General features: G+C 50.7%; 1 protein-coding gene across 1 annotated transcript in view; it reads left to right on the plus strand.

Moving 5' to 3' along the window:
* The first annotated feature begins 313 nt into the window (after positions 1-313).
* The window catches only part of HM13 (histocompatibility minor 13), a 41,449-nt gene continuing 26,874 nt past the window's right edge, over positions 314-14,888 (plus strand). Inside the window, exons 1-3 of the mRNA XM_082856749.1 lie at positions 314-584; positions 7,612-7,710; positions 13,087-13,169. Of these exons, the coding sequence (XP_082712875.1) occupies positions 402-584; positions 7,612-7,710; positions 13,087-13,169 (365 nt within the window). The 5' untranslated portion in view covers positions 314-401. The remainder of the gene's footprint in view (positions 585-7,611; positions 7,711-13,086; positions 13,170-14,888) is intronic.

Raw genomic sequence — 14,888 nt, forward strand, 5'->3', positions numbered from 1 at the left:
TACTTAAGGAGTGAGGGAATGATTAAATATTGGATGAATGCCTGCATGAGTAAACAAATTCTTAGTTATTAGTGTCCTGGAGTTAAGGAGGTTGACTGGGACTAGGGAATGGGGTCCTCAGGTCTCCCTAGGGATGGATATCCACCGCAGTGGTCCAGTGTTCCTCTCCCTGCTACCAGCAAGTTGCTTAGCAACCGGCCGCCTGTCCCTCCGCCACCGCTAGAGGGCGCGCGGGCGGGGAGATGTGAACGCGCACGCGTGCGCGGCGCAGGCCGGCGAGGGAAGCACGTCACTTCCTGTTTCTTTAGGGGAACGTGGCTTTCCACGCATAGCCCGTCTTCCCTTCTGCGTCTCTGCTGCAGCTGCCGGACCTGGAGTCGGACCCCGAGTGCAGCCTTGCCATGGACTCGGCCCTCAGCGACCCGCATAACGGCAGTGTCGAGGCAGGCGGCCCAACCAACGGCACGACGCGGCCGCCTTCCACGCCCGAGGGCATCGCGCTGGCCTATGGCAGCCTCCTGCTCATGGCGCTGCTGCCCATCTTCTTCGGCGCCCTGCGCTCCGTGCGCTGCGCCCGCGGCAAGGTAGGGTCAGCGGCAAAGCCGGGCGCTGTCCACCTCCCACCCTGACACGGCTGGCACGGACCCTTCCCCCGCCCGCCCTGGACGGGACAGACACTTCCTCTGCCCGGACACTGACCCTTCCCAGCATTGCTCACCACCGCATCCCCAACCCGGGCCCACATCCCGGGGCTGACCTTAGGTGCCCCAGGATCTGGGCACCGATCCGCGAACCGGGTACTGACACCTTTCTCAAATAGGGAGCGGTTTCCAACCCCGTTCGGACCTTGACACATCCCTCCCTCTGTGCACCATGCTGGAAGCACTGTTGGCCGACCCTGACACTGTGATTCGGGTACTAATTGTTTTGAGCCTGCTGGACCCAGCCAGACCAGCCTCACGCTCTGCTCTGGCTGTTCATCCCATCTGGGACAGTCACCCCATCCCAGGCTCTGGGTCAACATCCATCTGTATCTGATGGGGCACTGGTTCTGACACCTCCTGAATAGTACAGCCTCTTGTCATTCCTCACCCTAAGCCAGGGCAAATTCTGGCACCCAGGCTCATCCCTAGACTCTGACACCTGCCCAGCTGGAATCTGTGACCCATAGAGTGCTCTCCTAGAACCCCCAGATCAAACCTTTGCCCCACCTAAAAAAAAAAAAAAAAAAAAAAACTAACACAGGAATATTAGCTCCTGGAACCCCCAGCTCAGCTCCTAGTTTTTTGCATCACTTTCTGGAACCAATTCCGGTCACACAACTCCTCAGGACCTGGCACTTTGGTGCCTCTCTTTTTAACCAGCCATAGACCCTTGGTTTGCTGGTTTCCTCTCCCTGACTACACCCAAGCTCGGACCTGTCCGAGCCTGAGCCCAGACCCTATTCCTAACCCCTAACCCTGACCCTGTTCCCACCCCAGACCCTACCTCAAAGTAGCTCTTCTCATGCCCCTTAAGACAGTCTTTCCACCACATTGGGCTTACCTGCTGAGTAACTGAGCTGCTGTAGGCCTCTCTTGTGAGACTGGGCCAGAGCTCATCCCTGTCCTTCAACATCTGTCCGATTGGATACCTAAGAGGACCCCAGGGCCTTCCACCTTCTGACTTCCTCTCTGTCACCCTTCTTCCCGATATTAAGCCCTCTCTAGCCCGTTGCACCAGTGACTTCTCACTTCCTGGCAGCCTCTCCCATCATCCTCCACCACCTCCTGATCTGCAGCTCCCTGCTGCTCCTCCCCCACCCAGACCTGAAGTTGAACCTTAGCGGAAGCTGTCGTACCCAAAGAGGGCAGACCCATAGAGGAGCTGCCACTTTTGAAACTGCTCAAGCCCAGGTTCTCAAAACATTACCCAACTTGAGCAGTGGCCGAGGCCTGCCACCTTCCTTTCTCAAGATCAGAGAGCTTGAGGCTGGTTCCCTCTGTGGTCAGATGCAAAGGGGATTGGTCACGCTTAGGTGGCCCCATTTTCCGTACAATTCTGCCTCTTCTAAGCAGAGTTCTGGTGGCTTTCATCCTCCCTACCTTTGCTTCGGGCAAACACTTGGTACAGGGGGATGTTCTGAAATAGATCAGGACAAAGAAGGTGAAGGGCAGCAAGGAGTGAGCTGGGCACTTGATGTGAGGGGCTCCCTATACTGAGTAATTCTCCTTGGCACCATCTACACATGGATTAGTAACCTCTTCAGAAAACGCCTTCCAGACAACAGAATTTCCTGAACCTCCACTGTTGTCCAGGGCAGACGGATGCTGCAAAGATGAGTGGGTCAGAGCGCTGTCACCAAGGAGTTTAGGTGTCTGGATGAGAGAGGAATAACGAGATCTGTGATTGTGGTACAGGTAGTGCTGCAGGCTTTAGGGAGAAAGATTGAACACACCTGGGGCAGGGCAGGGCGGCTTTGTGCTGGAGGTGGGCTGGAGCCTTGAGGTAGAGGTCGAATTTCCCCCAGAAGACATTCGAGGCAGAGGAAACCAGGAAAGCAGCTGTACGAGGCAGTTTAGTTGATGGTGGAAAGTCTGGAGTGGCTGGAGCAGAGGGTAGGGATAGAAGAGAGCTTTCGATCTACTGAAGCATCTAAATACCTCTCCCCAGCATCTCCGGCAAGACAGGGGTGCTGGAAGACTGTGCATGGAATTGCAAACAGCCTGACCCTTAGCCTCCCACCACCAGTAACCAGGGTATTCTAAAGTTTACAAGCCTTCGCCCAGCAACTGAGTGAGACAGGCAGAGCCAGTTTTATTAACACCATTGTACAGAGAAACTGAGAGTCAAAGAAATGACTTCTCTGCAGAACCAGGTGTCCCTGGTCCTAGTCCGGGGCTCTCCCCTTGATGCAGGTGCCTCTGAAGACCCATACAAGTGGCCTAGGGAGAGGACAGGCCAAACGACGCCCTTTTTCTACCCTGAGTTGTTTCTCTAATCATTTGCCAAGGAGAGAAAAGTTAGCTTGGGGGCCCAGGAGCTTTGATTTCCCGCTAGTGTTAGACCCCACACAGCCAGCTGAGAGGGCATGTGAGGACAGAATTCTCCCTGGGGGCAAGTTGTCCATGACAGAAAGGGCGAGTTGTGAAATCATGGGAGGAGAAGTCCAGGAGTGTGTTGGGAAGAAGTAGCCATAGGCAGAGCCATCTGAGAGCAGTACCCATTCCTGTCAGAGACCTCTGTTCCCAGAAGGGGGCAAATCCCAGCAACAGCTACTCATCATCGCTTCAAAGGCCTTTGGCCTGTAACTCAGAGGAGCCCCTCAGCCAGCTGGACTGGGTTCCTGCTCTGGGCTGGGTACCAGGGGTGCCAAGACAAAGAAGGCCAAGCCCTCCCCTCACAGAGCGCAGTCACCAAGGAGGAACAGCTGTGTGACCAGCCGACTGCTAGAGGTGGCAGCAGTGATCTTTGGCAGGGTGGATAGCTCAGCAGGCAGGACAGGAGGAGAGGGAGGCGTGGGCCCACAGGTGTTTTCCAGGAGGCAGTGAGCAGTTTGATGTGAGCCCAGTACAGGTACTCGGGTGATGTAACAGGAAGATGCTCTAGGATCCTGCGGCCATTCTGAGGTCCAGAATCCTGAGGGCAACGCACCAGTTAATCTTCGTAGTTACTACATGTTTGCATTTGTAAAAATTCAAGCAACGCAGAAGTATAAAGGAAAAGCCCCCCCCCCCAGTACCACTTCTGTGGAAGTGACCCAGTTAGCTGTTTGGTGTGCCAGCTTCCAGACCTTTTTCTGCATATATACAAACATGTATGCGCCTGTGTGCACATACATATAAAAGTGGGATTTTGCGGTACATAATTGCCCTGAAACTTGATTCTTTTTTTTTTCCTTAACAGTATGTCTTGGTCATTTTCCTATGTCAGTACATGTAGATGTACCTTGTTTTATGGCGGGGAGGGTAGGTCACGCACGCCCAAGGTGTAGAATTCCAAAGGTACAGGGGGACAAAGTGAAATCTCCTTCCCACCCCAGCTTCCCAGTTTCCCTCCCCCGAGGCAGCCCCTGTTACATGTTTCTTGGCTATCCATCCAGAGCCTCTGTGCCTTTACAAATAAATAAGCATATGCTTCCCCCCATTTTTTGCTACATAACTTACATTTTGTTATAGATACACTCTTTTTTACACCTTGCTGTTTTCACCACTTACATGTTGGAGATCTAATATGTCAGTACACATGGCACGGTTGTGTTCTTTAACAGCTGCGTGGTGTCCACCTGTACCCCCCAGCCATGATTCTCAAAATGTAATACCAGGACCAGCAGCATCAGTTATCACCTGGGAACTTGTTAGACATGCAGATCTGTTCACAAGCCCTCCTGGCGATTCTGATGCGAGCCCAAGTGTGAGGGCCCCTGATTTGGAGTCCTCCACTGGTCAGTTAGGTGTGTCAGTCTTCTGCTATCGCAAACCATGCTGAAATTAATCTCCTTATACATTTGTTACTTTACACTTTTCTGTGTATTTGTAGGATAAATTCCTTAAAATCGATTTGCAGGGTCAAATGCTCTGTGCATGTTTGATTTAGACGGATTTTATCACATTATCCACCATAGAGGTTGTACCAGTTTATACTCCCACCTGCAGTGGCTGGTTTGATGGCTTGTTTGATGGCTGCTTGGTAGTTCTTGTTTGATGGCTGCTTGGTAGTCCATTCTCCAGAGGTTTCTGAGCTGTTGTGGGATGCGATCAGGTCCTTCAGAAAGAGCTCCTGATAGGGGAGGTGACAGGCAGGAAGGGGGCTGGTGAGGTGGTGTTAGTGGAGACTGCAGTAGGGGCAAAGGGCTGGGGTGGGGGGTAGTTCAGGAGATGCTCAGGTGAGTGAGTGCACGTGGCAGTGAGGAGAGGAGACCCTGGGGTAACAGAATGGCCCACGAATTCCGGATCCTTTCTAGGGCATGGCCTGGAAGCAGAACTCCCAGAGCTCCAGCTGAGCCAACGACTTGAGCGAGCCATCTTCCCTCGCTGCTTTTGCTTCCGCCCTGATAACTGAGCGTGCAGAATGTCACTGGAAGCTGAATTTATTTCTGCTCTTTGTGTCAGTTCCCAACCCCCCCCCCCACCGCCCCCAAGTATGTTTTGCATTTCAGGAGCCATTGCATTTGCATAAGAACGTCTAGTTTAAAAATCCAAATTGAATCAGTGGAGAATCCTGACAACTTTTTGTATTTTTCCAACTACAAAGATTCTGTCGCCTTCAGGATTCTGTTCCTCAGAAAGGTCGTAGGCTCCCTGAGCATCTTGTCACAACTTTCCAGCAGAAATTTCCAGATAGAAAAGGTAGAGGACGTCTAGGGGGTAATAGCCAAGAGTTTGGGCTCTGGAACCAGACTGCCTCAGTGTGAATCCTGGCTCTGCCACTCGTCAGCTGTGTGACCTTAAAGCAAGTTATGTCACCTCTCTGAGCCTCAGTCTCTTCATCTGTAAAGTGGAGCTATTAAAAGTACCTGCTTCCTGGGGTTACTGTGAGGATGAAATCATGTAAAGCACCTAGAACAATGCTTGGCACCTAGAAAGCTCTCAGTAAGTGTTATCCGTGTTACTGTCATCATTGGTCAGATTTCAAGTCTCCCGTTCTGACTCAACATTGCACGTGGGATATTTCCAATAGCCACCCACAGAGGAGACCAGATTCCTCTGTGTGATGGAGCATCTGTCCAGCCTGGTTTGTCATCGAATAATATTAAGCCTCTTCCCGCCCAGGATCCTGGGCTGAATTGAAATGACTGTGGAAATGAGCGGTAACACTGGTTTGTAGGTGAAGCCAGAGTCCGTGAATGTTTTCATACCATGTGCCCTGCCTGCATCTACAGGTCCCTCTACTTGGTAAGCGCTTCCCTTCCTCGTACACAAAGCAAACTCCTCAACTTAGTCAGCGTTTATCTGGCTTCGACTACATACCAGACCCTGTGGTTGGCCTTCAAGGCCTTGCTTAAGTGATATCTGCTCTAATCACCTCTGACACTCCCCTGCTTCCTTGCGAAAGTAGTGTCCTGTCTGCTTTCTCATGATTCCCTTCTACATAAGAATAATACAAATAGTTTATACAACTTGTAGGAAGCTCAAGGCACAACACAAGTACTTCCAGTGCTGTGGGAAAAAAAAAATCATCAAATCCTGTCACCCCATTTTACAGCTGAGGAAATTGAGGCTCTAAGAAGGAAGTTAACTTCCCCAAGGTCCCAAACCTGGAAAGAAGCAGAGCTGGGAGTGCAGCTGGGCCTGCTGACATCAGAGCCCTCCCTCCACCACTGGGCGCTCATGCCACGTACCACCGCAGTATGCGTGTCTCTGTTCTGTCACATGTCACAGTATGCGGTGATACTCTGTTTACATGTCAAGGTCTTGGCCTACCTGCCTGTGAACTCTTTATGGTCAGGAGCTCATTTATTTTGTGCCCACCCTGCTGCTACACAGGAAATATAATGATTTTATGGAGGTACACAGAGAGGGCGATGAATTTGCCCAGACCCCACAGCACAGTGCTGCCAAAAGCAGAAACCAAGGGCTGGGAGAGAAGAGGGAAGGAAGATGACCCTGCCTCTCCATGTCACTGTTGCTCACCCACCGCCACCCCACTCCCAGCAAAGCTGCCAGAGAGTGGCTCACACAGAGCTACCTGGTCCCTCCACAAGGGCGGGTCTCCCTTCAGCCCTGTGCCTGGGCCGCCTCAGCCATGCATATGTTGGGGTTTGGTTAAGGGCCTCCCCACTTGACTAAAAAACATTTTTAATATAAATTTAAACCAGAATTATACTACTATGATGGATTTTCATTCGAAAGTCTTCTGTCACGAATTCTATGGAGCTGACTTAATTTTCTATGTTGCACTGTTACTCTATTTCCAAGTTTTTTCCATTTTGATAATACTGAAATGATTTTGATTGCCTTCAGTTGTTTTTCATGTAAATATTTATCCTCCGTCAGCTCTTTACCTAGATCACATTCTTGCCAACTATTGCATCTGCCATTGTGAATTTAAAGGTGGCTTTTACTCTGACCAGATTCAGTTTTCGCAGTCACACTTCTTGAGTTGAGTTTTGTCCAGATTTGCTTCTCCTTGCAGTTGGTGTCTTCCCATACTCGGTTTTAGCCATTGTTAAGTTTTGTGTGTTGTTGGTTTATTTCCACTCATAATATTCACTGCCTACTGGATAAAAGACTGATCATATTTACATCTCAGCTAATCCATAAGAAAACTGGAGGTAGTCCTCGCGAGGCCCAGAACTGCTCTCTTGTCACCAGTGTCCAGGGTTTTCTCTTTCAGTTATTATGTACCCATTGCCTCTGCCGCATGTGCCCTGGGTCCTCCCAGGAACTGTCCCTGTTGGAGTGCAGGTCTCCTCAATAGCAAGACGATGGGATCAGAGCGTCCTGCCCCAGGTTGGGTGGTCCGCAGCCCGGGCAGAGGGAACAGCACTTGCAAAGCCCTGAGGCAACTCAGTGATGGCAGGAGGGGAAGGAGATGAACGAGCTGTTGGGGCACCAAATTCCTGCCAGCATCCAACCCTCAGAGGCCAGAAGCACTCCCCGCACTCAGCAGGGCCTTTCTTCTCTCGTCTAGAATGCCTCGGACATGCCCGAGACCATCACCAGCCGGGACGCTGCCCGGTTCCCCATCATTGCCAGCTGCACGCTCTTGGGGCTCTACCTCTTTTTCAAAGTAAGTGCTTTGTCACCTGTTGTGGCATTCGGTTTGAATAACTTCATTTGATTTTGTTTTATTTTTCCCATCACAGGAGACATGCATGTTCATTTATAGAAAATAAAGAGCAGGAAAAATAACAATTTACCCTTAGGCCCACTACCCAGAGACCCCACTGTGATGCCGGGGGCCCCTTCCCACCAGTCTTTATTTCCCTTCTTTGAGGAGCTTTCTGTTTTGTTTTCCTGATACCGGTTTGGTTTCATTGTACTCTTCATATTGGGGTGGGGTATAGCTATGTCTCGGACATACCTCTACCATACTAATTGCTTTTTTTTTTTTTAATTTATCGAGGTTTATTTTCCCAATAAAAGTTACACAGGCTCAGTGTTGAAAACCTGGAAAACACAGAAAAGTAAAAAGGGGAAAACAGCAGCCATCCAAAACCCCCCTGCCAGAGACAGTCACAGAGTCCCTTTGGAGGTGTGTCCTTCCTCTGCTTTTCCCTGTGCATGGTTCCTCCATAGCTGTGAACATGTGGTGTATTCAGTCCTGTAGCTGCTTTTCTCACTTCACATTAATTACATCGTGAGCATTTTCTCATGTTACTGCAAACTCTCAAACTTTTTTTTTTAATATAACGTACTGTTTTCTGATTATAAAAGTAATATATGCAGAAAACTTAAAGAGCGGGAAAAATACACAGAGGTAATCACTATTAACGTTTTGGCATATCTCCTTTCAGGCTTTTCATAATCGTATTTTTAACCTAATGATAATCATTTTATAACTATTTTTTTTTAAATAATACATTACAAGCACTTTTTTCCTGGTCATTGAAAATTCCTCAAGGATAACTTTCACCACCACCACCACCCCACCCCGGCCACGCTGCTTGGCACATGGGATCTGAGTTCCCCGACCAGGGATCGAACCCATGCCCCTTGCAGTGGAAGCGCAGAGTCCTAACCACTGGACCACCAGGGAAATCCCTCCTCAAGGATAACTTTTAATTCACATTTTAAAAATACATAAACATAGTTTAAGAAAATGTTTTTCAATCTAAGGGAAGGTGCAAATGAGCCATAGTCCTCTCCCCAGCGTAGTTCCTTGTGCCTCATTCTGTTATGCATAGGTCTACATTTAGGTAACAATTTTAAAACAGATATATGTATCGAACATATGGTTCTTACCAGGGAGATATTTTTGTATCCACACAGTCAGAGCTACCGCATTTTTTGTAACAGCTGCTTGTGGTTGTGTTTCGTGGATGTGCCCCTGAGGGGCATTCAGTGGTGAGATGTCCCAGCACTGCTGCCATGAGCATCCTCGTGTAAGTATCTGGCAAGTATATCTGCAGTAGCATTGCCAGATCAAACAGCATCTGGAATAGTTGGTGCCAGATCCCTCTGATTGTACCAATTTACATTTCCACCAACAGTTACAAGTGTGCTGGCTTCACTGTACTCCCACCTATACTGACTCGCATCAAAATTCTTTATTTTTACCAGTCTGTGAGTGAGTCAGAAACATAATTTTTAACGCCTGCTTCCTGTTCCATCACTCCCTCATTATTGGATCAGAACTGCTCTTCTTAATGATTTCAGAATATCCCCACAAGCAGATACACTACGACTGACTTATAGCATCCCCCTCACCTTAAACAGAAAATATCGTTCTGATTTTTACTCTTATAAGTAAGAGTGCATCAAATAACGTTAGGTATTCACTGATTTTTTTTTTTTTTTCCTGGACCTCGGGAGAAGAGGTGAATTCATCCTATGCTTTGGTTCACAGCACACTGGCATCGGCCCACGCGAGGGCCCCCTCCTTGTTTCCTTCACCACCTTCACCCTGATGCCCATCTCCATTTGCCACCTTCATTTCCCTTCACCAGAGGCACCTGCCCTAATGCGTTTGATTTGTGTCCTTGGATGTGTTTCTTTTTATAAAATATATGGTGTTAATGTATCTGTGTGTATTCAGTGAGAGCCTGGTTCCCGTAAGTAGAACTGTGCCCCTCTCCTGCCCCCTGCTGCTGAGATCTCTCTGCGGCTCTGCACACATCCAGCTCATTGCCTCCGGCTTGGCTTTTGGCAGACATTTCTCGAGTCTCTGCTGTGCTAAGTGCTAGGAATATACACGCAGGCCTTTGCCTCAGGACCATCTAACGTTTTTAGTATTTAGGATTCTCTCCTTAGGCTAGATTCCCCAGAGAGGACTTTCTGGCAGCAGAGGGTGTGAACATTTTTATTTAAGGCTCCGGACGCCTGTTGCTCAGCCTATCCTCCTCTCCAGGCAGGTAAGCCCCAGCCTGCCTTGTGCCAGAGGACACAGCATACCTCCTCCCAAGTCACCAGAGTGTCCTTGTTGAGATGTCTGAAAGGCAGCTGCCTGGATAGCACGGCCACCAGATCCCTTCCAAACTCCAGACTGACCACTGGTTGTGGTTTGCTTAACAGTGGCTCTCACTCTGCCCCTTCCCTCCTCCTTTCCTGGTTGGGGCACTGGAGTTGGTTGCATTTCTCAAAATCATAAAATTTACCTTATCCCACCTCATTTAAACCTGATTGCTTTGAGGCAACTTATAAAAATTAAATCCAACAGCATAAGAAAAATAAGAAAGGAAGAAACTGGGGTAAAGGAGAAAAACTAAAATAGGAAAAGACAGTGAAGCTCTGGGTGAGGACCATACCCAGACCCCATGCTCTAAAGTCTAAAGACTTGTACTCTTGCCAGAAGTGCCTCTGACACAGGCGTGACTCTGATTTTCTAGCAGCCAAAGCACAAAGAAAGTGAGACTTGGTGCACAATTCATAGTCCACACAGTCAAGCCGACCAGAAGCTCAAAGGTGTGGCCAGAGAGGAATTTCTCCCCAGGACCCACGTTGAAAGAACACTGTGTGAGAGAACACCATGTCTTCACGGGTAAACACGGTCCACACGCCTGTGTGGGTAGGAGCATGCACACTGTAGCCAGTGATATGCTCGTCCATTCGGTCATTCTACAAACACACCAGATCCTGTGCTGGGTGCTGGGGACACTGCAGTGAGGAAAACAGCTGGCCCACCCCTGCCCTCAGGGAGCTTCTTGTTAAGTGGTGGAGACAGACACCGGTCGAGCAGTCACACAGGTAAATGCGAAGTGACAGTCCTAGAAAGTGGTGTGAAGGCGGGGTCTGTAGCACCAGAAGAGCACGGAAGAATCTGCTCCTGCCCACGCCCCAGTCTCAGCAGCACCTCACCCACCTCACTGCTCGGCCGAACTAGGAGGGTTCCTCCCTCCTCTCAGCACGCAGCCCTGGGCACAACCCACTTCGCTAGTCCAGAGCTGATCGGGGATCCGACCCTGGCTCATCACATCCCTCCTGCCCCCCAGCCCAGGGCACCATCCTCCTGGATGCAGCTCGCTCGCTGGGCTGTCGGCCTTGACTTTTGCCCTGTGGAGTCTGCCTTCCACACAGCAGCAGAGGGATCCTCTCAGGCCGTCAGATCAGATCACAGCCTTGCCCTCAGCCCTGCATTACTGGCCTGTCCTACCCAGACGAAGCTAAAGCCTTTTTCACGGTCCATCTCCCTCTTACCTTCCCAGCCTCGTCTCCTGACACTCTCCTTCCTACCTTGGCTCCTGGCCACAGGCCCTTACCGTCCCCTGCACACATAAACGCATGCCCACCTCAGGACCTTTGCACTCACCCTTCCCTCCACCTCAAAGGCTCTTCCCCCAGGTATCCTCACAGCCGCTCCCTTACTTCGTTAAGGGCTCTACTCCTAAATGAAGTCAGTGTCGGAGGCTTTCCCAGGCCACCTGTGTGATGCCCCACCCCCACCCCCGGCCTCCTTGCCCTGCTTTGCTTTTCTTCTTAGCGTCCATCTCCACTGGACAGTGTATTGCATGTTCATCTCGTGAGAGTCTCCCTCACTGGCACATGAACTCCATGAGAGGGACTTCTCTGCCTATTCCAGTGCTGAGTACGACGCACTGCACGTAGCAGACAGTCGGTAAACGTGAGCTGAATTAACGGAGGTCACGTCAAGGAAAACTGCTTGGAAACCTGGGTGAGGAGAGGAGAGCGTCCTGGGCAGCAGAGAGGCATGTACATGGGCTGCCCGCGGGTGGGAATGTGGCACAACAAGGCCAGTGTGGCCACAGCACGGAGAACGAGAAGGAGCGGCTGAGGAGGCCTGTGGTGGTCACCACGAGAGCACGAGAGGCCAGGGGGAGGATGTGGGCCTTGAGCTCGTGGGAGCAGAGGGAAGCTGCTGAGAGGCATTAAGCAGCGGATCGAGGGGCTCAGACAGAGGTTTAAACAGGTCCCTACTTGAGAGTGGCCAGTGGCCCCAGACCCCACACCACAGCACATTATTCCCTCCCAGTTAGAAAGCCTCACGGTAACAAATCAGAAGACGATGCAGGGCTTCCCTGGTGGCGCAGTGGTTAAGAATCTGCCTGCCAATGCAGGGGACACAGGTTTGAGCCCTGGTCCAGGAAGATCCCACATGCCGTGGAGCAACTAAGCCCATGCGCCACAACTACAGAGCCTGCGCTCTAGAGCCCGTGAGCCACAACTGCTGAGCCCGTGTGCCACAACTACTGAAGCCCACGTGCCTAGAGCCCATGCTCCGCAACAAGAGAAGCCACTGCAGTGAGAATCCCGCGCGCCACAACGCAATGAAGAGTAGCCACCACTCGCCGCAACTAGAGAAAGCCCACATGCAGCAACAAAGACCCAACACAGCCAAAAATAAATAAAAATAAATTTATGAAAAAAGACGGTGCAGCAACCATGGAGCCATATGGCACAGCCTGCCTGAAGTCCAGAATTAACAACATGTGACCACTGGCTTTAGCCCTGCGAGAGACAACAGTCCTTGGGTTCACCTAACAATAACAGGACCAAGAAGCAGCTGTGAGGGCCTGCCATCAGAGCTTCAGAATCACTGGGGAAGGGGTCGTCCAGAAGAGCATGGAGAATGGAACAGGGTGCAGATGACTCAACTGTGTGGCCGCTGTAGGGGGCTCCCTAGATTTTTGAGCAGAGAGAAGGAAGCTTGGAAGAGTGCATTCTGAGGTTCAGACGGCTCTCTTGGGACTCTGAACTTCAGACTCCCCTCCCCCATGCAGGACCCTCGACACGCACACAATATTGCCTGTCTGCAAATAATGGAGCCACCAAGCGCAAACCTACAGACTCCTTTGGGAGGTGCATCTGAGGGCTTGAAGTTCCTTCCCTTTTTCCTGTTGCCATAGAAACTAGAAGGCCCCCCCCCCCAGTACCATTTGAGAGTCTTTCTGACACCATTCCCCAACTCCAGAAGAGAAGCGTGGGCTCTGGTTTCCTCATAGTCACTGGCAACCCTGACTTCCTGTTTCTCTTTGTATTTCTGCCTCAGATATTCTCCCAGGAGTACATCAACCTCTTGCTGTCCATGTATTTCTTCGTGCTGGGAATCCTGGCCCTGTCGCACACCATCAGGTCAGAAGGCATCTCTGCGGCATTTGAAGCGGCTTTCTCAAGAGCAAGTACAGGGTCTCGGATGAGAACATGACCTTTGGCGTCATTCAGAGCCAGGTTTGAATCCTGGCTGTAAAATCCAAGGGAATCTTTCCCCTGTGTTATACCGTGGGTGACCTAGAACAAGAACCATAACCTCTCTGGGCCACAGTTTCTTTACAAGGAATGGTAAGAATATCCAGTGGGTATTTCCCACCACGGTTGTTGGGAAAGTTATTTGTGAACAGTAATGTCATGGTAGTTGTCACAGTACTGAGAAGAGTGATGCCATTGCCACCTGCGAGGTGTCATAGTTGCTGCACACGCACTAAGCTGGCCTCTCACACGTGGTCTCAGCTCATAAGAGAGCGAGGCAGTATCGAGAGAAGTTAGGAGCACAGGCTCTGGAATTTCACTATCTGACTTTGAATCCAGACTCTGCCACTTAATAGCCCTGTGACTTTGGGCAGTTTACTTAATCTCTCTGGGCTCAATTTCCTCACCTGAACATGAAGAAAACTGATAGTACCTTCCTTATGGGTCATGTGGAAAGCTTTTAGCACAGTACCTGGCACTCAGTGTGTTCAATAAATGTTAGCCGTTGTTATTATTATTATTATCTGTTACATTCAGAAACTGAAGCTCAGAGAGGTTAAGAAATTTGCTAGGACAACACAGCTGATAAGCAGCAGAGCCAAGATTCAAACCTAAGTTTCTGTGGCCCCAGAGCCCATCCTCTTTTCACTGCCACCCTGCTCAGACTGCCGCATGTTGTGTCAGTTCAGTGGGGTTGAAGGGTCTAAGCCACTGGTCCTCGGGTGGGACTGCTTACCAAATGGGAGTTGTGCCCCCAGCACACCCCCTCACTGTGAGTACAAAAGCATCTCAGTCTATTTCCATCTGGTCTCTTGAGGAGGTACAGCCTCGGGCTGAGAACCACAGAGGTGGTCAGCAGACCAGGAAAAGTTTCCAGAAGGCAGGAACACAACTTGGACTCAACTCCGAAGGGTAGGAAACCCGGAAGAGGGTGTAGGAGGGAGATGCCAGGCCAGGAGCTGGAAGGCCTGTGCACATTGACAGTGCAGGCGGGATCTCCCAGAACAGTCAGAGAGAAAGAGCAGGATCCTCGCGGAAGCGTGCAGAGCCAGGGGGAGTTTAGCCTCGTTCCTCTAAGCAGGACCCTGGACGTCAGGAGCATAGGCTCAAAAGGCACATGGCCCTGGAACCAAGGCTCTGTTATTTGTGCAAGTTACTCAAGCTTTCCTAGCATCAGTTTCTTCACCTATAAAATGGAGATGCTGCGAGTACCTCCTCGTAGGGGCGTGGGAAGGATCAAGTGAGCACGTCTGTGACCTGCCCAGAGCAGGAGCCAAGCGCACTGAGAGTGAGCGGCTGGCCCGAATTCACACAGCCGGGACTGAGTTCAGTGTTGTCTCCAACCACACCTACCTTCACCCACAAGGCCTTGTTCTAGCGCCCCCGCTCCCGCCAGCCCCGCCATCCTTTTAGGGTGGAAACCCAGAGAGCCTGACTGACCAGGACCCAGCAAGATAGTGGCAGACCCAGTCACCCTTCCTCAGGGGACAGACCTGTCCTTTCCTGGTGGACCGGTGTGGGAGCAGTCACTTCCCATGCTGGTTTGGATCCCCCCCTAATTCTAGCCCATCTCCCCCGACCCCCCAGCATCTACAAGAGCCTTAA

This window comes from Leucopleurus acutus, assembly GCF_964270905.1.
Source record: "Leucopleurus acutus genome assembly, chromosome: 16".
Lineage (NCBI taxonomy): Eukaryota > Metazoa > Chordata > Mammalia > Artiodactyla > Delphinidae > Leucopleurus > Leucopleurus acutus.